At 44.0% G+C, this 26284-nt stretch overlaps 1 protein-coding gene across 1 annotated transcript; it reads left to right on the forward strand.

Moving 5' to 3' along the window:
• The first annotated feature begins 1675 nt into the window (after positions 1 to 1675).
• On the forward strand, positions 1676 to 24712 carry LOC146027276 (calcium-activated chloride channel regulator family member 3-like). The gene is made up of 6 exons (XM_083158216.1): positions 1676 to 1773; positions 8944 to 9160; positions 10384 to 10524; positions 16109 to 16256; positions 23885 to 23993; positions 24520 to 24712. The coding sequence occupies exons 2-6, from the start codon at positions 9002 to 9004 to the stop codon at positions 24710 to 24712; spliced, it is 750 nt and encodes a 249-aa protein (XP_083014342.1). The 5' UTR covers positions 1676 to 1773; positions 8944 to 9001.
• The last annotated feature ends 1572 nt before the right edge of the window (positions 24713 to 26284 follow it).

Consider the following 26284-nt stretch of genomic DNA (forward strand, 5'->3'; position numbering starts at 1 on the left):
GTGAATTGTTGAAAAAATTGACATTAAAAACTAATTAACATATGACATACCAATATTGAAGAAAAGTTTCTCGCAGAGAATGATGAATAGGATTCTATAGAAATGGATAATTGTAAAATGAGTGTCCTATAACATCTCATTGAGCATACATACATAAATATTGTAGTCCAAAAGGTAACCAGCTTCAAAGCCGTTCTGCGTATTGACCACAAATTCTCAATATTATAAGGTCTGGGCTCACAGGGGACACTTCAGTCCAGTCTGATGAAACACGTTGGGCATGGCTTCTTTACCGCTGTATGCAGATCTGCCTGCCCTTTCAATTAGCCCACTCTGCAGAAATAGTGAAATAGTGAAAAGGAAAGAAGGGAGGTGCACAATAGTGTAGTTTTTTTGTAGTAAAAAGATTGCATCCTTAAGCTCTGGCCAAACGCGTTTTGTAATACGTGACTTCATCACTGACGTAATCACCTATGACAAAACGTGTTTGGGTGGAGCCATTCCCGCCCCTGTCCCCCCTCCCCACTGCGAACGTTCCGACGAGTGAGTAAGCCACAGCGGTCGTTCCCAGTCATGGTTTGAACATGTGCAGAAATGTGTATGCGCAAACTCTCACCATCAGGGCAGGGGCCGAATTCGTATCACTGCGTGTGATCCAGAATCAGCCCCACTGTGTGTACCTGCTGGTCATTCATCTTGCTTGTTGATCCTTTCAGCATGCAGAAAGATAACGACCTGCCTTGCACGATTTGGCACATATTGTTCCTTGTGTAGGCATGGTGAATGATGTGCTAATGATGGGGCCAATGCAGACCCGCTCGTAGCAGTCAAATTTCAGCCCCTTTCCCGATGTTTGGGGTTTACGCATTTGCGTTTATGGGTGGGTGGGAGTGGACATAGGGTTGAAGCAGGGAACACCCAGTGGTTTATGGGCCTCCTCTGGGAATGCAGGTGGGCCGATGTCAGCTAACGTCAGCACCCGCCCCCTATTTATCCATCTCTGTCTGAAATAAAAGTCAGTTTTCACTAACTTTTATTTTGGAAGGGGAGAAAATTCATTGGATGGCCGGTGACCATCGAATGAATTCTCTCCCCTTCGGCCGCATGCAAGGTGATGTATTCTCCTGGCATGCTAGCGAGTATACGCAGCCTAGCACACAGTTTTACAGCCAACGCCACCAGTTCAACTGCTATTCATTGGTCTCTTGTTTTCATGTGAGGGCCAATGTATTTTATATTTGTTACCTGTGGGGACCAGTGTGATTGTTTTTTTTACATGGGAGCTAATGGGTTTGATTTTTCCTGTGGGGACCAGATGGCGTGCAATTTTATAATCTTGTTTGGTGTGCCAATAGTTCAAAAAAGGTTGAAAATCACTGATTTACACAATCGTTCTGTATGTGCGAATAATATCTTTTCACCAGGAGTGTTCTGAATTTCAAGTGAAATTGGGTGACAGATTGGACTATTCATAAAATCTATCTGTGTGTGGGCACCTTTACACAGATATAACAGCATGGAATACTCCCCAGTAAATAACTTCAGTTTGAGATTGGAATTAGTTTTTATTAGTGAATTACATTTTCACAGAGGAGTTATTTAAACAGAGGAGTCACCCTAACCCCACAGGCAGGATGGAGATACAGAAGGGGGCGTATAATAGGAAAGCATGCAGCCTGGTTGTAACGTGTAGCAAGTCAGATATAAAACCCACTTCAGGACTGAGATCTGTTCTATACACAGCTCAGGAGCTTCAGACAGAGCATTGTTGAGGTAAGATTGTTTAAGAATAAAATATTTTGTCTTAGATATCTTTATTATTATTATTATTATTATTATTATTATTATTATATTATTATTAGCAACCTGAACATTTTTAAATTATTTTAAGGACTAATTTTATACACTATCACAGTTATGTGCACAGTTTACAATGACCTCTACAGCTCTTTATACTAATAAACAGAGTTTAATTTAAAACTATAAAAAAGGTAGGACCCTACCTATTTTTACATTTTTTTTATTATTAACAGGGAGATGTGATGTAACAGGATGAAGCAGCGGGTAATAAGGAGAGGCAGAGGGTGACCAAGAGTGGGCAAAAGGGAAAGGTAGCAGGTGACTGAGAGGGTAAAAGGCAGATGTGGAGAGGCAGAGGGTGGACAGCAGGTGAAGAGAAAGGCAGTGAGTGGCAGTATGGAAGAAGCAGAGGGTATCTGAGGGAGTACAGAAGGTAAATATGGATGTATGGATGGTGTAATGGTTAGCATTACTGCCTCACAGCACTGAGGTCATGGGTTCGATCCCCACCATGGCTCTAACTGTGCGGAGTTTGTATATTCTCCCCGTGCTTGCGTGAGTTTCCTCCGGGTACTCCGGTTTCCTCCCACAATCCAAAAATATACTGGTAGGTCAATTGGCTTCCAACAAAATTAACCCTAGAATGTCTGTGTGTGCATGTAGATGTGGTAGGGAATATAGATTGTAAGCTCCACTGGGGCAGAGACTGATGTGAATGTTCAAATATTCTCTGTAAAGCGCTGCAGAATATGTATGCGCTACATATATAAGAAACTGTTAATAAATAAATAATAAATAAATAGGTTCTAAATTGTTCACTGGGACATAAAATGAAAGTAAAAGTGATGGAGACAGGCAGAAACAAAACATGGGGCTTTAACACAAGAGCTGAGTATGGACAGAATTCAGAGAAAAAAGAGGGGAGAGAAAGAGAAAAGTAGGGAGAGAGAGAAAGAAGTAGAGAGAGATACATTTGGGGAGAAAGAGAAAAGTAGGGAGGGAGAAGGGGAGGAAGAGATAGAAAGGGATGGAGAGAGAATGGGAAAGAGAGGCAGTGAGAGAAAGAGAGGAAGATAGGTAGAGAAAGAAGGGGATGATATATAGAAAACAAAGGAAATAGGGAGAGAAAAGGGGAGCAAGAGAGGGAGAGGAAGAGATGGAGAGAATGGAAAATATGCAGTGAGAGAAAGAGATATATAGAGAGGGAGAAAAGTAAGGAAGTAGGGAACGGGAGGAAAAGAGAAAGGGAGGGAGAGAAAAGGGGAGTGGGGAGGGAGAGGAAGAGAGAGAGAGGGATGAGAAGGGAATGCAGGAAGAGAGAAAAGGGAGTAGAAAGACAAAGGTAGAGTGTAACAAAGGGAGAGAGATAGAAAGGGAGGGAGAGAGAAAGGGGAGATAAACAGATAAATAGAGGGAGCAGCGAGTGAAAGTGTGGGGGAATTGGACAGGAGGGGAAAAGGAAGACAAATGGAGTGAGAGAAAGGAAGATAAAAGAGAGAAAATGGAAAAGTGAGAAAGGGAGAGAGAGAGAAAGTAGGAGAGTGAGAAGAGGGGGAGAGAGAAAGTGAGGATGGGGAGAAAGAGAAAAAAGTGTGGAGAGAGAGACAAAAGAGCTGATAGAAAAGGGGAGAGGGAGACTGAGAAATAAGGAGGCAGATAGAGAAAAAAGGAAGGGAGAGAGAAAGGGAGGAAGAGATAGAAAGGGATATGGGAAAAGAAGAGATTGAAATGGAAGAAGAGAGAAAGGTACAGAGGGGAGAGTAATAAAGGGAGAAAGGGGTGGGGTGGAGGGGAGAGAAAGGGAGTGAAAGAGTGAAAGAAAAAGGGAGAAAGAGAAAGGGAGGAAGAGAGAAAGCGAGGTTAAGAGAGAGAGGGAAAGGAAGGAAGAAAGAGAAAGTGAGAGATGGAAAGGGAGGGAGAGAGAAATTGGAGAGGGAGAGAGAGAAAGGTAGAGAGGGGAGAGCGATAAAGGGAGCGAGGGGGGGAAGGGAGTGAGAGAAAAATGGAGAGACAGAGAGAAGGGGAGGAAAAGAGAGAAAGGGAGGGAGAGATGGAAAGGAAGGGAGAGAGAAATTGGAGGGGGAGAAAGAAAAGGAGGTGGAGAAAGTGGGAGAAAGAGACAAAGGGAGGGAGATAAAGAGAGAAAAAGAGAAAATAGTGAGTGGAAGAAAGAAGGAGAGTGCAGGGAGAGAGGAGATCAGAGAGCATGCTACAGAGAGAAATAGGAGAGAGAGAATGAGAGTGGGGATAGAGAAGGCCCGCAGGGTTTCCTGTCTTTCCACCTTTCTGTTTCTTGTGCTGTGGCAGTCACTATGGCCCTTATTCTGATCGGTGCGGATATTCCCGAATTCTTACGGTGCGGTCCGCACGCCACGCTGTGCTGCCGCGTGCGGCCATCGTCCGTAGAAACGCCCACGTGTCCTCCGCATTCGGACGGACTCACTCTTTAAGAACAGGGCGTGTTTACGGACGACATACAAACCATGCGTGTGCGGGGGAAACACTCAGATTCTGCACGGTATTACAGAGTATGCACGGGAATCCCGCATCCAAACGGATGGCAAGCGGTGCTTCCGCACGGAAGCGGTGTATTTACGCAAAACTACTCACTATTATATGTCTATTCTGCAATACATCACATGACCCACTTATTCAATTACCTATCCTCATACAAAAATGTTTATTTGGAATTGGAATCAATTAGATGCCAATATATCCTTACAAGCATGCCTAACACATGCATTGCACACATTAACCCTTACAGCAATTGAAGTGCAATGGTTTCAATTAAAGCACTGACAAGCGTCCTATTAGTGAGTAATGAGTAAAGGAGTCGATTGTATTGGGTTCAGGTGTTAATGCTTGTAGTCATTAGGCGTTCCGTTCGCCTACCGCAAGACCGAGTGGTTTCCGCAAAGCAATACTTGACTTATGGACACCGCACATTTCTATCGGTTTTGGTCGCGTGCATTCGGAGTGCTATCCGAATGCACGCCCCCCAACATAAGTGTACTCCCCCGTGTCCGCCCATGTTTCCTCCCAGTTTTTCCCACTTTGAAACTACGCCCATGTGTCATTCCGCATGACGCCCATAATACGCCCATATTTCCAGACTGATTGCGGTGCATAGTTTTGTACGGGATTTGCCCGAACAGGTACGGAGTCAATGCGTGGCACATGCGCGTTGCGTTCTCCACGCATGCGCAGACGCCGTAAAGACGCTATCCGAAAGTATGCGGAAAAGTACGCATCAATCAGAATAAGGGCCCTATATCATGTTGTTCCATCCCCCAAATCAGCCACTGCTCTCTACCTCTCTATGGGCCTTATTTTGGTTCATTCTTTCTGACAAAATCCTTCTTAGATGGACAAAACCATGTGCACTGCAGGGGGGGCAGATGTAACATGTGCAGAGAGAATTAGATTTGGGTGAGTAATTTTGTTTCTGTGCAGGGAAAATACTGACTGCTTTATTTTTACACTGCAATATAGATCTCACTTTGAAGTAAAACCCCACCCAAATCGAATTCTCTCTGCACATGTTACATCTGCCCCACCTGCAGTGCACATGGTTTTGCCCATCTAAGAAGGATTTTGTCAGAAAGAATGAACCAAAATAAGGCCCTATATTTGTATGCCTTATATTATGTTGGATTTGTAATTTTTTATAATGTATGCCATGCAATTTTTTTCTGATAATTGTGTTTATCATGGTGCACAATTGTACTTGTCTACTTGCTATGATTATATTTATCATTTTGAGAACAATGGTCATAAGCAGATTAGAAAAAAAAACAGGGAGCAGCAATGCAGCTTTTTCAGGGCAGCGATGCAGCATTGCATGTGTGTGGTTTGGACATGCATGGCACACGGTCCAGACCAAAAAGTAAAGTTGTCAGAGGAGTCAGTCATGCTATGAAACTGGATGCAGGACTACTTCTGAACATGATTGAGGATACTAAGGGCCAGATTTACTACTCTTGAAAAATGTGATAAACCACCAGCAAATCAACTCCTAACTGCCATGTCACTTTCAGCCACTCAGGGCTGAGCTGGGTCCCCAGCATGGAGGTCAGCAGAATTCTCCACTCTCAGTGCTGGGGTCCCAGCTTACCCGGAGGGAGCGAGGAAGGGTGTAAAATGTATGCATTAAAATGAATGGAATGAATTGATAACCAAAAATTGGTAAATAAAAAGATTGGACTGATTTTACATTTAAATAGATACAAATTTAATAATACAATGAATGGCCGTTTGGGGGAAAGAAGCTCAAACTGGTATATAGAAAAATACAAGTAAAGGCCTCACACTTGGGGGGTATTGTAGCTGTCCATTCCTAGTATGCCTCAGGGGACCAAAGTACAATAAAATACAGAAGGGTACTTATGTTACCGTCCACTTTCATTGGCGACCATGGTGGTTTGGTTCCTCCCAAGAGCTCAAAGCTTGGATTTGGTGGGATGAGTTGTTGTCCTAAAATGAGGGATTACACTGCAGCTGTGGTCAAGCAAAGTGGTGGCTGAAGTCTGTGTTGTAAATAAGGTGAAGGTCCAATCATGTACTGTAGGCAGGATTACTTACGCATTTCACCATCTTAGCTGCTTTATCACAGGCCTTGATAAAGCCACTAAGACGGTGAAATGCATGTCTTTGTTGACTCACATTTCAGGCCCGACTAGCATGAACTTTTAGCAGTTGCTAGTGTTTCATCTCACGTCAAAGCGCCACCTTCCCCTTTCCCCCTCACAGGGGAATTATTTTCTTTCTGGCTCAATGGGCCCAGGGCTTGTATTGCTTGGGGAGGGAACACCATCCCGTTTTTTTTCAAAGGTTTACACATATCCAACGAAATATGCTGCACTGTATAAGAAACTGTAAATAAATAAATAAATATCCACACACTCCCATGTCTAGAAAAAAAAAAAAATCACACATTCTTGTTACTAAGAACAGCACTAAATTTTTTAAAATTTTTGTGACTGAAAGGACCATGGGCCTGTTAGTATATTTAAAAGGGACTCTCAGCTTTCAGCTGACCCTGAAATTAAGTTTCTACCCCCAATAGAACCAGATATATTTGGCTTCATGTGTCAAGTCCCAGCGTCAGCTTCCTGGGTTAGCATTTTTTTTTTAATCTTGAACCCCTGTTATCCCTGGAACCACTCTCCAGATCCTTTTGACCCATTTACCAGTTCTCTAACAGAAGTGACCGCCACAATTCAGCAAAATATGGAATATTAAGGCCACACCCACTGGTCCTCATCTCAGAATGTTTTAGACCCACCTACCACTCCCTTGGAAGTTTATGGGGATGCATATCTTCAGATGTGACATGGGTCGAGTACCAAAATTCACAGTCGTGCCCTCTATCTCTCCCTCACATCCTTTCACTCTCTCTCTCTCTCTCTGCAAACTCTCATTCCCTCCACTTTTCCTGACACCCCCCCCCCCTTCTCTATTCCCGACACCCTCTCTCATTCCCCTCTCTCTATCCCTGACACTTTCTCACTCTCTCTCTCTCTCGTTCCCTCACTTTTCCTGACACCTTCTCTCTTGCTCCTCTATCTCTCTATCTTACCTCCTCTCTTTCTATCCCTGACACTCTTACTCTCCCCTCTCTTTCTCGCTTTCTCTGACACCTACTTTTTTGCTCCTCCACCTGTCTCTCTTCCTGACATCTCTCTCTCTTTGTCTCTCTCTCACCCCACCCCCTCTCTCCTAGTTACCCTCTCTCTCTCTTGCTTCTTTCTCTTTCTACCTTATAAACTACTTCTCTCTCTCATTCTCCTCTCTCCTTCTCTTTCTCCATCGATCCCCTCCTCCCCCTTCTCTCTCTTGCTCTATGTAGCTATATATCTATCTATGGGGTGGGGGCATCAACAATTATCTTGCTTTCAGGTGACTGGGCCGAACATACTCCACGGCCCATTCGTACCCATTCAATCCGATTTCCTGCCGGTACCTCCTGGTTGGCAAATGTAAAAAGTTCCAAATTTGGCCAAGTTTCTGTTTTTAAGAATGGCAAGCTATGCCTATTCTGGCAGTACAATTGTCTATCAGCCGCATATGGCCATAGAGTTCATATCATCTAAATTACAATCATTCCTATGAGAAAATTTGGCCTAGAATTCAGCTCAAAAATACAAATGGAAAATATGAATAATTTTCCATGGATAATTGATGAACCATGCATGGATCAGTGGGATCAGTGAGATCAGTGCATGCCTCTGTGTAAAAAATGTAAAATTAAAAAAACAGATGTGCCCCACCACATAAACAGCCCTGGGCTCTTGAACTGGTCCTGATTTCAAACAGATTACGGGCCAAAAGGAGTGGAGTCCCCGTTTTTTTTTTTAAACCATCACAGGCTCCAACAACCAGCAGGTTAATGCCACAGCCGGGGGACACTTTAGTACAAGGTCCTGTGGCCATAGCATTACTGTGTGACTAGCCAGTCATGACCAAGGATGGTCAGAGGGGATTCCTTTATTGGGGTAGTCCCCACTCCCCCAGGGACCTGAAGCCTGGGGCTATCACCAACACCCTTGGGTAGTGGGTGCCAAGATGATAGCTTTAGTGTAAAATTAATTAAATAAATAAAAAGCACTGGGTTCTGCTGTGGAACTAAAAGTCCTAGCAAGGCCCCCCGCATGCAGGAACTTGGTGAATCACAAGTTGGAGGCCCTCCACTGCAGGAGCCTGATGGCAGCCGACTTCATTGTCTCCCACAGTTTCGCCCCTGCGAATAGGTGCATTAGTACCCATTTATCTTAGTAAATAGCCCCCATAGTCTGATTGTGGAAAGACACACATTACACATTGAGAAATTTGGGTACTTGTGTAGTTTCACGGTGCCCGATATATCGGATGCGATATCGGCCGATATATCGGATGCCATATCGGCCGATATATCGGATGCGATCCGAGGAGATTTTTTTACCTGTTCATAACCCCACTATCCACTATGCATGGAGTTGATTTTATATAGTGTGGTGAGCGCAGTAATTGGCCGATATCGCATCCGATATATCGGGCGCCGTGAAACTACACAAGTACCAGAAATTTGTACCTGAACCAGTTGTTAAATTGTTGACCTATTACAGTATAACAAGTTGTAATAACACTGTATGTACCTATGAATAGGGGTTCACTGCACAGAGAAGAAGAACCACAAGAAGCTGGTTATACCAGAGAGACAACAATGAAGATTGTGTGGGTATTCGTTTTCATTTCTATTCTACAAGTGACACTTTCTGCAAGAGACTCATTGGTGAAAATCAAAGATAATGGATATGAAGATATTATTATTGCAATAAGCCCAAAGATTCCTGAAAATGGAAAGTTAATTGAGAGAATAAAGGTAAATAAGTTTATAGTATGTGGGTGGACAGAGTTGACATATGTGCTGACAAAGTACTGTAACAAAATAAAGGTGGGTACATAATGTCTACATTAACAGTGCTGACTTTTATCATGTAGACAGTGTGGACATGCTAGATTGTTGGCATTTCATCCTGGTGGCCCAGTGCTGACTTCCCTGTTCCCTGCTGCTGGCAGTGGTGGGTAGGTTAGACGTCCGATAATCCAGCTTTATGGTATTTCTCTGCTATCCCTGGCTATAATCCCTACACCATCATGCTGTAGACCAAACGACCGGATCCCCCGGCAGTTGCTGGAAGGGGACGCACACACATGGGATGCTTGCACGTCCCCTTCCGATGGAGCTTCCTGCCATTCTCCGCTTCCTGTTGATCGCCTCCGCCTCCCCGCACCCCACCCTTAACCCTGGCTGTCTTCCTGAAGTGGAGACGGGCAGGGTTTGCGTCCCCCACTGCCCAGAAACTGGGATACTCACGCGTCCCAGTTAGTTGTAATGCCTCTCTGCCAGCAATCGCCAGCGATGGCATTCTGGCAAGACCCGGCACTGGCTGAGATGCACTCCATCTGTACCTCCCAACTGTCCCGATTACAGTGGGACAATCCTGCTATTTGGAAATTGTCCCGATGTCCCTCCCACGGGTGGCAATGTCCCATGGGTGGGGTGAGCTGCAGATCAATGCTGCTCTGCTCCGGTGATTGCTGAAAAGATGCTGTGTGCATGTGCATGGCATCTCTTCAGTGCAGGGAAGGGAGCCAGGGGCTGCCCAGTTGCTAGGGGAGCACTGGGCCATGCCCCCCCCCCCCCCCCCCCCAAAAAAAAAAATGAGTAAAACAAGAGTTGTGGTTTCAGGCCAAGCCTCTACCTGTGCCAAGCTTATCCAGTAGCTCCACCTTCTTTTCAGGCTGGCCGTGCCCCAAAAATTGGGTGGTATGTAATAACTGCAAAAGGTTCAATGTGCTGTTGCTACAGTGTTATAAGCCCAGCAATGGCACCCATTCTTGCTCCCTTAGCAGGGCCAAAATAACACTGACATTAATGGTCAGAAGCCATTCCTGCAGTTCCAGAGTCACTCAAATAAAAAACATAGTTGAAGGTAAGTCAAACTTCTTCCATTTGTTTTATGATTGTTCCTGAAAATATCTGCCATGGCAGGATATATAATATAATATTATTTTCAATTCTGTTTTTAAATGTGTTGACAGAAAATGGTGGCAGACGCTTCTACCTACATGCTGCAAGCTACAGAAAACAGAGTTTTTATTAGAAGTGCAAAAATTTTACTACCCAACACTTGGTCAAACAACAGCCCATTCGGAAGGCCAAAAAGAGAATCCTACGATAAGGTAAGTTACATTATTTAGCACAATACTATTTAACTTACATAGAAAAGAAGATTCAGAAATGTCAAAGGCAAGAGTGAACTAACCCCCCCCCCCCCCCCGCTTCAAAAATTTCCTTGAACCCCCTGATATATTAATTATATATTTTGTTCTTACATGCTCATTGTCAGTGGTTGACAACAAGCATGAAACCCACTTTGCATCACGCATGAAGACCCTGGCATCAAGCATGTAACTCCTGGCATTGAGCATGTAGGTAAGTCGCACTTATGTGGCATAATATGTAATGGGCATTGATGTGTGGCATAATGTGTAAGGGGCATCAAGGTGAGTGGCACAATGGCCCTTATTCTGGTTGACTCGCTTGGATGTGAATTCGCATCCTTATGAGTCACTCTAATTCTGCCTTGAGAATGGTTAGACAGCGCCACCCAATCGCATGCCGGATGCGTTCGCATGGCTTGCAAACGTATGTTTTATATGAACATCCATTTGCATGCCAGTGGGAACCTCCCCCTATTCTCCGACCATCGAATGATGGCGAAGGCGCACGCATATGTAAGGGTGGTCCAGAACACCCTTACATATGTGTGTAGAATTGCAGGGAATTTGGCAGGCAGCTGACATCCGGTTATGTCAGCTGACCTCCCCCCGCACGTGTGTCACGGACACATTAGCATGTGTCCGCCCAGTGTTTTCATGGGAACGCCCATAAAACTCTGGGCGTTCACATATGCTAATGGCCCATGCCCCTCTCCACCCGACTTGCAAGGCTTGGTGCACGCACCGAGTTTACACGTACCCAGCGTATACACATGTGCAGAAATGTTGTTGCGCATAAGCAAAACATTGGTCCTAGCGATTCAACCAGAATAAGGGCCAATGTGCAATGTGCATTACGATGTGTGGTCTTATGTGTAATGGGCATTATGGCGTGTGGCCTTATGTGTAAGGGGCATTATGGTGTGTGACAATATATAATAGGCATTACAACTTGCAGAATAATTTGTAATGGGTATTACTAGATGCGGAATAAGGTGTAACGGACAGTATAGCATCTGGAATAATGTGTAATGGGCATTATAGTATGTGGTATAATGTTTAACGGGCATTACAGCGTTTGCTATAGTGTAATGAACATTATGGTGTGTGGTATAGTTTTTAATGCTACCCCCCCCCCCCCCATTTTTGTGAGACCACACTCTCTTTCGGCGTGTGAGGGTCCCTACAACAGGATTAGTTGAATCTGGGACCACCCATTATCATAGTTCTAGATTCGCGAATGCACTGGAGGGATGTATGTGGGGTTTAGGAGGTACAGTATGGGTGTAAAGTGGGGGCACAGAAAGTATGGGTTTGATAGGGCCACAAGAGGGATGTGTGTGATGGAGATACAGGAGGTATGGACAAAGCCAGTGGAGCCAATTGGGGTAAGTGTGGTGGGGTGTGCCAAGCCAGAAAGGCACTCTCCTCTGCCAACTATCCCCTGCTGGATCCCTGACACCAGCCATTTAAATAAAAATAAAAACAGGATAAGCAGGGGAGGGCAGCGCCTCAGAGGCTCACAGTCTCTGTGTCTACGTACAGAAAGAAACCGTGAGCCCCTCCAAAAAATGGCTGCCCCAGGCAACGAGCATGAAATCCCCACATGGCCTCTAGCATGCAAATCTCCCTGGCAATGAGCATGTAATCACCCATGGCAACAAGCATGTAAACATTGTGGCAATGAGAATGTAACCCCCTGTGGCAATGAGCAAGGAACCACTGGCTAGGACCAAGTAACCCTCTTGCAATGAGCCCCTGGCAATGAGCATATAACACCTTGCAACAACATGTAGGTAAACTGCACTTATGTGGCAAAATATGTAATAGGCATCACAGTATTTGGCATAATGTGTATTGGCATTGTGGTTTGTGGTACAATGTGTAATGGGCATTATGATGTGTGGCATAATGTGTAATGGGAATAATAGTAAGTAAGTAAGTAAGTTTTATTTATATAGCGCACTTTCTCCAACAGGACTCAAGGCGCTTTACAGACATTAAAAATAATGCACATACTGTAATACAAAGGGTTGTCAAAACGGGCAACAATGGCAGTATAGATATACATCACACATACAGATATGCACTAGATGCATTCTAATGAGGGACATGGACAACATATTTACTGAGCTCTACAGCACCCAGGCAGCCATTCGTCGGCGCCACATGGTGATTGCACCAGCCAGAAGGGTAGACAGGTAAGACAGTACAGATATAGGACACATACAGATATATACTAGATGTACTCTATTGAGTGACACGGACACGGGAACATATATTTACTGAGCTATGCAGCACCCAGGCAGCCAATCAGCGGCGCCACATGGTGATTGCACCAGCCAGATAGGTAGCCAGTAACAGTACTGATATATATATACTAGATGTATCCTGATGGGAAACACAGGGACAGGGAACATACAGATGGGGCCGGGCTCATCTTTGCAGGGGATGGCGATGGCGACACCATCGCCATTCACTGCTCCCGCGCCATCTGTGTGTCGGAAGGGGACGCGCGCGCACGAGGTGCGCGCGCGTCCCCTTCCGACGGTGCTGCCGTCCCCTTCCGACGGTCGCCCGGTGCCCACACCGGTCGCCCGCACCCCCCCACAGCCTCCTCGGGTCCCCCCAGCCCCCCTCGAGCGGGAGGCGGACAGTATTGCGTCCGCCTCGCCGGCCGGCCGCCCGGATACTGTTATCCCGCACCGCGTGTTGCGCCTCTGCTGTGCATAGCCTGACAGCAGCGGCCTACACTGTGTGCTCCATGTCCGTGTCCCCCATCAGGATACATCTAGCATATATCTGTACGTGTCCTATATCTGTACTGTTTTACCTGTTTACCTGTCTACCCATCTGGCTGGTGCAATTACCTTGTGGCGCCGCTGAATGGCTGCCTGGGTGCTGCATAGCTCAGTAAATATACAGACGGCGCCGGCCTTATGCTTGCTGGCGAATCGCCAGCAGCATGCTGCTGGCGATCCGCCAGCAACACGGCGCGCCATCTGACTGAGGCGCGCGTGCGTCCCCCACGCACGCGCGCCTCAGTCAGATGGCGCGCCGTGTTGCTGGCGGATCGCCAGCAGCATGCTGCTGGCGATTCGCCAGCAAGCATAAGGCCGGCGCCGTCTGTATATTTACTGAGCTATGCAGCACCCAGGCAGCCATTCAGCGGCGCCACAAGGTAATTGCACCAGCCAGATGGGTAGACAGGTAAACAGGTAAAACAGTACAGATATAGGACACGTACAGATATATGCTAGATGTATCCTGATGGGGGACACGGACATGGAGCACACAGTGTAGGCCGCTGCTGTCAGGCTATGCACAGCAGAGGCGCAACACGCGGTGCGGGATAACAGGAATAAAATTTAAGAGAATACTACAGTGGCATACAAGGCAGTATTAAGACAGTGGTAAGGTCAATAAAATTATATTTCACATGTTTCAGGGAGCAGCAGATGATCTTTGTAGCAATAATGGAGCAAGGTGGTCCAGACGCGCGAGTTGATGATATAGTCAGAAGGGTATACAGAGCAAGTAGGTAGATGAATGCGGTCCTTAGCAGAAGAGTTAGCTGACAGGATAATCTCCATTGTTCGTCTGATGTTTCCCTTCTGTTTAACTCCTGTATAACTCCAGCTTCGATATAACTATTGTAATATCACTTTGAACTGATCAGCCTTGGCTATATCAGCCTAGCACTCACTATAAGTAGGGCTACTATCAGGTGTCCACACAAAAATCACCCCACCCCCACTAGCCTTCCTCCAACAACAAAAGGTCACCAATTAAGTAAGCAAATGGTGAGAGGGCAGTCTATACAATACAGAATCAGTGATTTCCTGCCTTAATTCAAAGTTTAAAATAAGAAGGGGAAATATGCTGTAGTCAATTACCAATAAATTTCAAAGCTGGGATATACAAATTCAAAGCAATAGGGTTTGTTGGGTGTTGTAGTCAATTACCAATAAATTTCAAAGCTGGGATATACAAATTCAAAGCAATAGGGTTTGTTGGGTGTTGTAGTCAATTACCAATAAATTTCAAAGCTGGGATATACAAATTCAAAGCAATAGGGTTTGTTGGGTGTTGTAGTCAATTACCTGTGGATGATAAGAATTGAAGAGTCATATCAGAGTCCCTTCCAGGTATGAGTATAAGTAGTATTAACTCCTGTATAACTCCAGCTTCGATATAACTGTTGTAATATCACTTTGAACAATGGTGTGTGGAATGATGTGCAATGGGCATTACGTTGTGTGAAATAATATGTAATGGGCATTATGGTTTGTGGAATAATGTGTACTGTGCATTACGGTGTTTGGTATAATATGTAATAGGCATTATGGCGTGTGGTGCAGTATAATGTGTTAGGCATTACGGCATGTGGAATAATATGTAATGGGCATTACGGTGTGTGGCATAATATGTAATGGTTATTACGGTGTGTGATATAATATGTAATGGGCATTACGGTGTATGGCATAATGTGTAATGGACTTTATAGTATATGGCATAATGTGTAATGGGAATTATGGTGTGTGGCATTTTGTGTAATAGGGATTGTGGCAAAATGTGTAATTACGGTGTGGCATAATGTGTAATGGGCATTATGGTGTATGTGGCATAATGTGTAAGAGGCATTAATGTATGTGGCATAATGTGTAATGGGCATTACAGTTAGAGAAAATAAATATTTACCCATAGGTAAATAATACAGGTGCTTGCGGGGTGTAATGTTGTGCCAGCTGTTCACCCACTGGGAAATGGACTAAATCATGTGCACTGCAGGTGGGGCAGATGTTACATCTGCCCCACCTGTAGTGCACATGGTTTTGTCCATCTGAGAAGGAATTTGCCTCTGCAAGTGAACCAGAATAAGGCCCATAGAGAACATTAGTGGAACGTTGAATATACTACAATTTAGGTTAAAAAGTTAAGCGATGAATTGATCAATTGGGTATCACATAAAAAGATTTATTCAATCTAACATACAATTAGCCAATGGTATATAAGCATAATATGAACAAAATTAAAATAACTAAAATAAAAAAATACACTCAATAGTAGACTATTGGAAGGACAAATGGGAAGATATACTTATTGAAAGCACTATAGGAACAAGCGGGACTTTCAATAAGTATACCTTCCATTTGTCCTTCCAATCTTCTTCTATTGAGTGTATTTTTATTATTTTATTTTGTTCAAATTATGCTTATATACCATTGGCTAATTGTATGTTAGATTGAATAAATATTTTTTATGTGATACCCAATTGATGAATTAATCGCTTAACTTTTTAACCTAAATTGTAGTATATTCAGCGCTCCACTAATATTCTTTTTCTCTCTGGGCATTACAGTGTGCATAATCCTGATGTTCTAAGTGTTGCACCTTTAATGGTTGGCATGTAAAATGACTGTACAGACTGTTAGAACGTGTAGGTTCATTCAGCAGCATGTGATCTAGGGGCTCTAGCTGATACAGTATGTATCTGGAATTTACCGCCAAGGAAAAAATAACGAACTTGCTTTTTCCCCCCTAGGCCGATGTTATCATAGCTGATCCTTTAATTGACAGAGATTTCCCATACACATTGCAATACGGTGGCTGTGGAGAAAGGGGAAAATACATACATCTGACGCCTAATTTCTTATTAAATGACAACTTGCTGAGCATATATGGACCAAGAGGTAAAGTAAATGATATATTTGCATCTTTCAAACATGTAACTATTTTAAGCATTATTCATATTTAATTGTAAATTGCATGTGATACACAGGAACTGCTAAAAAGAGAATACTCTCAAATCCACTTCATATTATAATTCAGTTTAATTTCAGTTTACCACTGCTTCATTTAATTTGCTGCAGGAACCCTGCGTACTAAAGCCATGTGCACACACAGCGGTTTAGCCTAAATAGTCAAAATCGCCTAGAAGGTTAGCCAGAATCGCTCTATGTGTACTGCGGGCAATAGAGATGCACGGCCCTCTGGTGTCGCTATCGCCTGGCGATAAAGACAGTGCTGGAAACTCAATTTTGACTAGCCGCACATCTCTGTGTATTTGACCTATGGTAAAACACACACAGTCAAAATCGCTCATTACACTAAGCAAATATCGCTGATTCCACGCAGCAGCCTGCCGAAGTGTACACCCCTTTTTTTTTATCATAGCCACGGGAGCTGTGAGGACAGCTCAAACCCCATACTTATATGAATCCCCAACATTATATGGGTGCGGATTATTAGATAGACTGTATCTAGATGGACATTCAATACGTCAACCACTATTGTTCGGCAGTCAATAGGTCGACAGCCAACCGGTTTCGATACCTTGCGGTATCTTTCTCAAGATGCCTTGAGAAAGATACCGCAATGTATCGAAACCGGTTGGCCGTGGTTACTTGAAAGAACTTTGAAGGGGACCAGATGGATTTTCTACCTCACATCCAATATCCAGGGACGCCTGTTTTGGAAAAACAATCTTGTGCCTATGTGTCTGCAATTACTTGTGGACATATTCGAATGGTGAGAGTTCTGAGATCCCAAACATTGTATTTTTTGTTTTTATTGCACCATGATGTTTCTCTTATCCGTTTGAGACATAATCTGCATTGAAGGAGAGTGAGAGGAGTCTTTGGTTCCATTGTGATGAGCATTGTCCCTCCCCCCTATGCACTGTTGTCTACTCCACATGTAGACCAAAGTATTTGGTACGAGTTAACTCCATTACCATTTGAAATTTCCGCATTGTTGAAACAATATCACACCATTGTGGTTTTTTCTTTTCTTTTTTTGGGTCTCATCCTGAATTATTTGTAAGCGCCCTGAACACCTGCCAAATCTTGTCTGGTATTGTATGTAACTGTTTTTTGGAGTGGTTCTCCAAATTTTTGGATGTGGTTTTGGGGCTGCTAATCTAGTGCATGATATTTTTAGTCAAAATCTTTTTGCCTTCACAATTTATAGCGTTTTTGATGGGGAGTGTTTCATGTTCAAAAGTAACCTGTAAGGTTCTTTTGGAGGTATGGTTGCACATCGTGCAGTGATTTTTGCCACATTTATAGAAGCCTGCAGGTCTAGATATCAGCCAAGAATCAGTAACAGAATCAGGTTCTTTTTCTTTAGTAGTTTTTAAGTAACTGGGAGCCAATAATGTTTTCAAGGATCTATTCTTCTTATATATAATTGAAGGCCTATCAGGTAATATATCAGGTAATTCTATCGTGTTTGAGGATATTATGATTTTTGTTTATTATTTGTTTGATCTGAAAATGTGCGTTGTTGTATTTACAAATAAAAGATATCTCACAATCTTTGTCTGTATGTTCTTTAGGAATACTGGTTAATAAATCTTCTCTGTTCATACCTTGTACTGTCCTAAGAGCTTCCTGAAGGAGGGGGTCTGGGTATCGACTTTGTTTGAAGGACGCTATGATGTCAGTAGCTTGTGAATTGAAGGTCTCTAATGAGGAACAGTTACAGCGAATGCGCATTAGCTGTCCTTTAGGAATATTTGTTTTCCAAGATTACTTAAAAACTACTAAAGAAAAAGAACAACCGTGGCACCTAGCTACACCACTGTGGGTGATACACCTAATCCAATAGGGTTATCAATTGATATCTTCATTTTATTGTAATAAATATGTATCCACCTAGGTTTTGAAAATCTAATAATCAGATGGAATAGAATATAAAAAAAAAAAAGATGTAGATTATGTTATACTAGTGAAAAGCTTGTCAAAATGACAACTTCTGCAATGTACTTTCACTTTGAGCTGTGACAGTTTTTACTTTCACTTTGAGCTGTGACAGTTTAAGCCCACAAATTCTCCACCCCACCACCAGTCTCTTTCTGCTCCTACCTCCAATCTCTGTCTTCACAGCTCCCTCTCTTCATATCTAGCACGTTTGAAACAGATCAGTGTCCCTGCAATAATTGCTTTCTTTTATGACAGCTTTTAGCACACAAAAGGAGTCAATTGGTCCGTCAAGTGGCCTCTAGTGGACAGTGGTGGTACTTCACCTCATAGAGGGGAGGAATAGTTTGACGTTACCACCACCAAACTCCGGCTTTTTAGCAATCAACATGCGTACAGCCAGCGATAAATAAAGTAGCATGATTTTATCGCAGGATGGCCTCGTTTATCTGTAATCCGGCCTGTAAATTTGCAGCAATGCAATCAGGTCTGAATAACCCCCACTTACCTAAGCTTTCAGCCTTCAGCAAAGCCTGCTCATGAATGTACAAATATTTCCGGAACTGGCTGCCAAAGCAGTAAAAGGACTATTAGTACAAGGTAATTGAGTCTATCACTTTGACAAACAGAAACAGGAAATACTTGTTTCCACCAGGAGTGTAGCTAGGAGTTTTTCGTGGGGGAGTTCCCTGGTAATGTATGATTGCCATCACCTGTGGTGAAACACCTTTCTTACCAATTAACCTACTCACCACAGGTGATGGCAATCCTACATTACCAGGGAAGTCTAGGAGCTGAGCATTTTCAGGTAGGCAAGTATGACTGTTGAGGAAAAAACATTTGGTATCCCAATTGCACACTGAGTGAAACATAACTTCATAACAATCAGATAACACAGAGACTGTTGGTAGATATTGAGGACAGATTTGACCACCCCTGATGTAAGGTATTGTGGAGGAAAAAGTGGAAAATAAAAAAATAAGTAATAATAGTAAATAAATCCCTAATAACGTCACACACCCTTTACCATCACACGTTCACACAATGCCAGCCAGCTTACACCGCAGATGTTACAGGTGTTGGGTATATGTAGGATCTGGTAACTGTGGGGTAGATTTATTATAGCGGCGCCTATCGCGCCACTATAACAGTTCCTGCTTCGCCTCATTAGCGAGGCGAAGCAGGAGGGGACACCGACAAGATCTATTAAGATCTTGCCGCCGGAGTGGGGGAGCGCTAACTCTCCCCTCCGGCGATGTCCCTCCTGGAGACAGCACATCAGTTAATACTGATGCGCCATCTCCTCCCCCCCCGGCCGGCTCACTGCGCATGCGCGGGATCTCGCTAGTCTCGCGAGATCCCAGCGCAGCTCAGCGCCAGCAGCAGGGACAGCTCTGTCCCTGCTGTTAGGTATAGGGCATCGCCGCCTGCAGCTGACGAAGTCGACAGACGGCGGACCGTTCATAAATCTGGCAGGAGGCAGGGGCGCAGTGCAAAATATCGCCCCTGCGCTATGCCTCCTGCCCCACACCGCCGGCGTTAGAGTAAACGCTCGGCGGGTGTGATAGATCAGGGGAAGCGATATCCTCTGCTAGCGCAGATTCCCCTGATCGCCTAGAAATAAATCTAACCCTGTGTTACATGTGTAACATATAGGAATGGAGTTTTCCTTTTGCTTGTGGTTTATTCGGAGTTTGTAACACATAATAACAGCATACACATTATACAAAACAGCATGTGGCTCATTGCTATATATCTGCTACACTCGCAAACATACAGTAATCACAAATAACAGTATTTGTGGTCTTAGCACCTGATTCAGAGAAGTAAGCGAATGTATTTACAGCTTTGTAGGGTATAACTAGTATTGGAACAGTACTCAGATATTACTGTTTAGTGCTTTAACAAGATAAGATGTAAAATCCATGCACAGTATATACCAGATATCTGCAAAATTGCTGAGTGACAGTGGAGGAAATGATGCTCTAAGGCAGACTTAAGCTTTCATCCTTCAGTGCTGCCCTTATCCTTGCTAAACAATCATACTTCAAGAACCTCATCTCCCAGGCTAAAACCATGGTTTCTGAACTCCCTTCTCTGCCCACTTTCCCTCCTCCATATGTCAGGATATCAGATGCCACCAGCAGCCAACCACCTCCTTTCCCTTACTTCCCCCCTCCACATCCCTCTTACCTACTCTAACATCCTTCTTCAATGTATCTTTTGAGGAAGTCATGGCTCTCATCCATTCCTCCCCACCTCCTCATCTGAACCAACCCCCCCCCCCCCCACCTTCACCCCTACCATTCTCCTTCTGCTTGTTCCCATCTGTCACACCTCTTCAATCTCACCCTCTCATCAGGCACTGCCCTTTCTCACTTTCTGCCTTCAAGCATGCTCTCATTTCCCCTATCCTTAAAACCCCTACCCTTGATCCAAACACTCTCTCCGATCAATCTCTCTCCTTCCATGAGCGTAGTCTACAACCACCTTACTGCCTTTCTCTCCTTCCCCTCCCTACTTGACCCATTCCATTCTGGCTTCCGTCCTAAGAGCAGCGGAGTAGCTAGGTGCCATGGTGCCTGGAGCAAGGGCATATTTTGCCCCCCCCCCCCCCCCCCCGGTAATGAATTGGGGGGCATGGCTAACATATCATGTGTTGGCATGTTAAATTTGAAAAGAAAAAACTTAAAAAATGACACTATATAAGACACTGTAACGGAATCTGCTGCGCTATAGAAGACGCTGTAACGGAATCTGCTGCGCTATATAAGACGCTGTAACGGAATCTCCTGCGCTATATAAGACACTGTAACGGAATCTGCTGCACTATATAAGACACTGTAACGAAATCTGCTGCGCTATATAAGACGCTGTAACGGAATCTGCTGCGCTATATAAGACGCTGTAACGGAATCTGCTGCGCTATATAAGACACTGTAACGGAATCTGCTGCGCTATATAAGACACTGTAACGGAATCTGCTGCGCTATATAAGACGCTGTAACGGAATCTGCTGCGCTATATAAGACGCTGCAACTGAATCTGCTGCGCTATATAAGACACTAATGGAATCTGCTGCACTATATAAGACGCTGTAACGGAATCTGCTGCGCTATATAAGACGCTGCAACTGAATCTGCTGCGCTATATAAGACACTAATGGAATCTGCTGCGCTATATAAGACACTGTAACAGAATCTGCTGCGCTATATAAGACGCTGTAACGGAATCTGCTGCGCTATATAAGACGCTGTAACGGAATCTGCTGCGCTATATAAGACACTAATGGAATCTGCTGCGCTATATAAGACACTGTAACGGAATCTGCTGCACTATATAAGACGCTGTAACGGAATCTGCTGCGCTATATAAGACACTGTAACAGAATCTGCTGCGCTATATAAGACGCTGCAACTGAATCTGCTGCGCTATATAAGACACTAATGGAATCTGCTGCGCTATATAAGACACTGTAACAGAATCTGCTGCGCTATATAAGACGCTGTAACGGAATCTGCTGCGCTATATAAGACGCTGTAACGGAATCTGCTGCGCTATATAAGACGCTGCAACTGAATCTGCTGCGCTATATAAGACACTAATGGAATCTGCTGCGCTATATAAGACACTGTAACGGAATCTGCTGCACTATATAAGACGCTGTAACGGAATCTGCTGCGCTATATAAGACACTGTAACAGAATCTGCTGCGCTATATAAGACGCTGCAACTGAATCTGCTGCGCTATATAAGACACTAATGGAATCTGCTGCGCTATATAAGACACTGTAACAGAATCTGCTGCGCTATATAAGACGCTGTAACGGAATCTGCTGCGCTATATAAGACACTGTAACGGAATCTGCTGCGCTATATAAGACGCTGTAACGGAATCTGCTGCGCTATATAAGACGCTGCAACTGAATCTGCTGCGCTATATAAGACACTAATGGAATCTGCTGCGCTATATAAGACACTGTAACAGAATCTGCTGCGCTATATAAGACGCTGTAACGGAATCTGCTGCGCTATATAAGACGCTGTAACGGAATCTGCTGCGCTATATAAGACACTAATGGAATCTGCTGCGCTATATAAGACACTGTAACGGAATCTGCTGCACTATATAAGACGCTGTAACGGAATCTGCTGCGCTATATAAGACACTGTAACAGAATCTGCTGCGCTATATAAGACACTGTAACGGAATCTGCTGCGCTATACAATCATACTTCAAGAACCTCATCTCCCAGTCTAAAACCATGGTTTCTGAACTCCCTTCTCTGCCCACTTTCCCTCCTCCATATGTCAGGATATCAGATGCCACCAGCAGCCAACCACCTCCTTTCCCTTACTTCCCCCCTCCTAAGAGCAGCGGAGTAGCTAGGTGCCATGGTGCCTGGAGCAAGGGCATATTTTGCCCCCCCCCCCCCCCCCCCCCCGGTAATGAATTGGGGCATGGCTAACATAACATGTGTTGGCATGTTACATTTGAAAAGAAAAAAATTAAAAAATGACACTATATAAGACACTGTAACGGAATCTGCTGCGCTATAGAAGACGCTGTAACGGAATCTCCTGCGCTATATAAGACACTGTAACGGAATCTGCTGATCTATATAAGACACTGTAACGGAATCTGCTGCGCTATATAAGACACTGTAACGGAATCTGCTGCACTATATAAGACACTGTAACGGAATCTGCTGCGCTATATAAGACACTGTAACGGAATCTGCTGCGCTATATAAGACGCTGTAACGGAATCTGCTGCGCTATATAAGACACTGTAAACGGAATCTGCTGCGCTATATAAGACGCTGTAACAGAATCTGCTGCACTATATAAGACGCTGTAACGGAATCTCCTGCGCTATATAAGACACTAATGGAATCTGCTGCGCTATATAAGACACTGTAACGGAATCTGCTGCGCTATAGAAAGACGCTGTAACGGAATCTGCTGCGCTATATAAGACGCTGTAACGGAATCTCCTGCGCTATATAAGACACTGTAACGGAATCTGCTGCACTATATAAGACACTGTAACGGAATCTGCTGCGCTATATAAGACACTGTAACGGAATCTGCTGCACTATATAAGACACTGTAACGGAATCTGCTGCGCTATATAAGACACTGTAACGGAATCTGCTGCGCTATATAAGACGCTGTAACGGAATCTGCTGCGCTATATAAGACACTGTAACAGAATCTGCTGCGCTATATAAGACGCTGTAAACGGAATCTGCTGCGCTATATAAGACGCTGTAACGGAATCTGCTGCGCTATATAAGACACTAATGGAATCTGCTGCGCTATATAAGACACTGTAACGGAATCTGCTGCACTATATAAGACACTGTAACGGAATCTGCTGCGCTATATAAAGACACTGTAACGGAATCTGCTTCGCTATATAAGACACTGTAACGGAATCTGCTGCTCTATATAAGACGCTGTAATGGAATCTGCTGCGTGATATAAGGCGCTGTAACGGAATCTGCTGCGCTATATAAGACACTGTAACGGAATCTGCTGAAATGCAATAGTGGGACATAAAATACTTTTTTATATGAATTTATTTTCTCAAAATGTGTTCTTTATATTTACAGGAAGAGTGTTTGTCCATGAATGGGCTCACCTGAGATGGGGAGTTTTTGATGAATACAATTATGAGATGCCTTTCTACCTCATTAAGAAGGGCAAAGTGGAGGCAACCAGGTAAATTTGAGATCTGGGGAACTTAAGGTGCATACACACTGGGATATCCCTCATTGTGACCTTTCAAGCTATATCTTTAAAAATTTTACCAGCAAGTGTGTACAATTTTACAGCTGAATGATGCTCGCTCCAGCAGGTCATTAAAAGAATCCCCCCCCCCCCCCCCTCTACCCCCCACTGTCTGGAGTACAGCCATGGCTAAAAGTTTTAATAATGACAGAAAAAATAATTTTCATTATGTTTACAAAGTCTGCCTCCTCAGGTTTTATGATGGCAGATGAAATGCAATTAACTGCAAAGTCCATTTTTGCCTTGACAATGAACTTCATCCCCCCAAAAAAAATTTCAGTGCATTTTAGCCCTGCCACTTAAGGACCAGCTGACATTACATCAGTTATTCTCTCAGGGCAGAGAGTTGATGAGGACAAAGCTGGAGATCACTATGTCATGCTGATTGAGTTATAATAGCAGACTGGTAGCTTTAAAAGGAGGGTGGTGCTTGTTATAATTTTCTTCCTCTGTTAAGCATGGTTACCTGCAAGGAAACTTGTGCAGTCATTATTGATTTGCACAAAAAGGGCTCCACAGACAAGGATATTGCTGCTAGTAAGATCACACTTAAATCAACAAGGAGAGAGCGGTTGAAGAGATGTGAAGAAGTCCTCATGGCACCCAAAAGTGTCCGTGAACCACCTGGATGTCTCCTAAAGTTAATTTAGCTGTGGGATTGGATCGCCAGCAGTGCAGAGCTTGCTCAAGAATGACAGCAGGCAGGTGTGAGTCAATAATGAAGCAAAGACTTTTGAAGGATGGTCTGGTGTCAAGAAGGGCAGCAGAAAGCACTTCTCTCAAGGATTAACATCAATGACAAACTTATATTCTGCAAAAAGGTTGGACTGCTGCTATTTTCTCTGATGAATACCCTTTCAGATTGTTTGGTGCATCTATTAAATCCCTTTTCCAGAGAAGGTGAGCACTACAGTACCGTCAGTCCTGTTCATGCCAACCGTAAAGTATCCGGAGACCATTCATGTGTGGGGTTGCTTCTCAACCAAGGTGAGTGGGCTTACCTACAATTTTGTTTAAAAACATTTCCATGAATAATGAATTGTACAAAAACATCCTCCAAGAGCAACTTTTCCCCAACCATCCAAGAATAGTTTGGTGACGAACAATGCATTTTCCAGCATGATGGAGCAGCTTGCTATAATGTAAAAGTGATAACTTGTAATTTTACTTCAGTACTCCATTGTATCCTATGACAAAAAGGCTCAAAAACACTGGAGCAGCAAACTTTGTGAAAAACAATATTTGTGTCATTCTTCAAAATTTTGGTCATGGCTTGTATATCGTTAATGATGGCCATGCTACAGAATGCTGCAGCATGGTTCCTGCTCCCCCCACAATGTCTCTCCTAACCACTGGCAATAAGCTGGGTCGCTGACATAAAAAAGAGAGTGGTTCGAAACCGTGTCACATCATCGGGGGCGGGGAAGGAGGCAGAGTTCGAAGCTGCCTCCTACATATAGTGCGAATGGGACCCGGGTCGCCATGTTCCCGGGTCAGGTGTGTAAGGGCCTTTTGAAAAATCCCGGTTCCAGCAACCCAACAATCTGACCTAGGTTAAAAGAAGGGTTAATCCTTGGTCAGACCCGGGTCCCGTTCACACTGTAGTGAAGATGCAGCATCAGCTCCAAGCGCTGCTCCCCCTCCCCCGATGACGCGCCGCCGCTCCGCCCCCCCCCCCCCCCAATAACATCAGTGAGCCAGGTGATTGCCGGGTTTTGCTTCACCTCGAAAATGCTGGGTTGCTCCTGGGACAGACCCAAGTCCAAATCCTGGGTGCTACCCGGCATTTGCAATGTGGTATGGTTCAAAAGGTAGATAGTCAAGGTCTACATTGTGCAGGTTGAGGTGTGAAAAAAGTCGACACAATGCAAAGTTAGATATGGAAATAATCGACACAAGAAAATGTAGACACAGGTTATTTATGTATTTTGGGTGTCAACTTGTAGGTTTCAATAAGTGTACCGCTTAACACGTCATGCTTATTGCAAGGTGCCTCGCTCTGTTACCGCTGCACTCAGCACCACCAATACGTTCCCAGTTGTAGGCCACATGAATGGAAAAGTTGAAAAAAATGCAAAAAAAACTGTGTCAAACATATATTGTGCCGACCATTGTCATGTTGACAATTTTAACTTGTTCACCTTTTGACCATGTCAACCTTATGCATAGCCAACACACTGTACAGTATGGTGTCGACTTATTTTTCTGGATGCCGACATTTA

Source organism: Crinia signifera, chromosome 8, assembly GCF_055691185.1.
Source record: "Crinia signifera chromosome 8, ASM5569118v1, whole genome shotgun sequence".
Taxonomy (NCBI): Eukaryota; Metazoa; Chordata; class Amphibia; order Anura; family Myobatrachidae; genus Crinia; species Crinia signifera.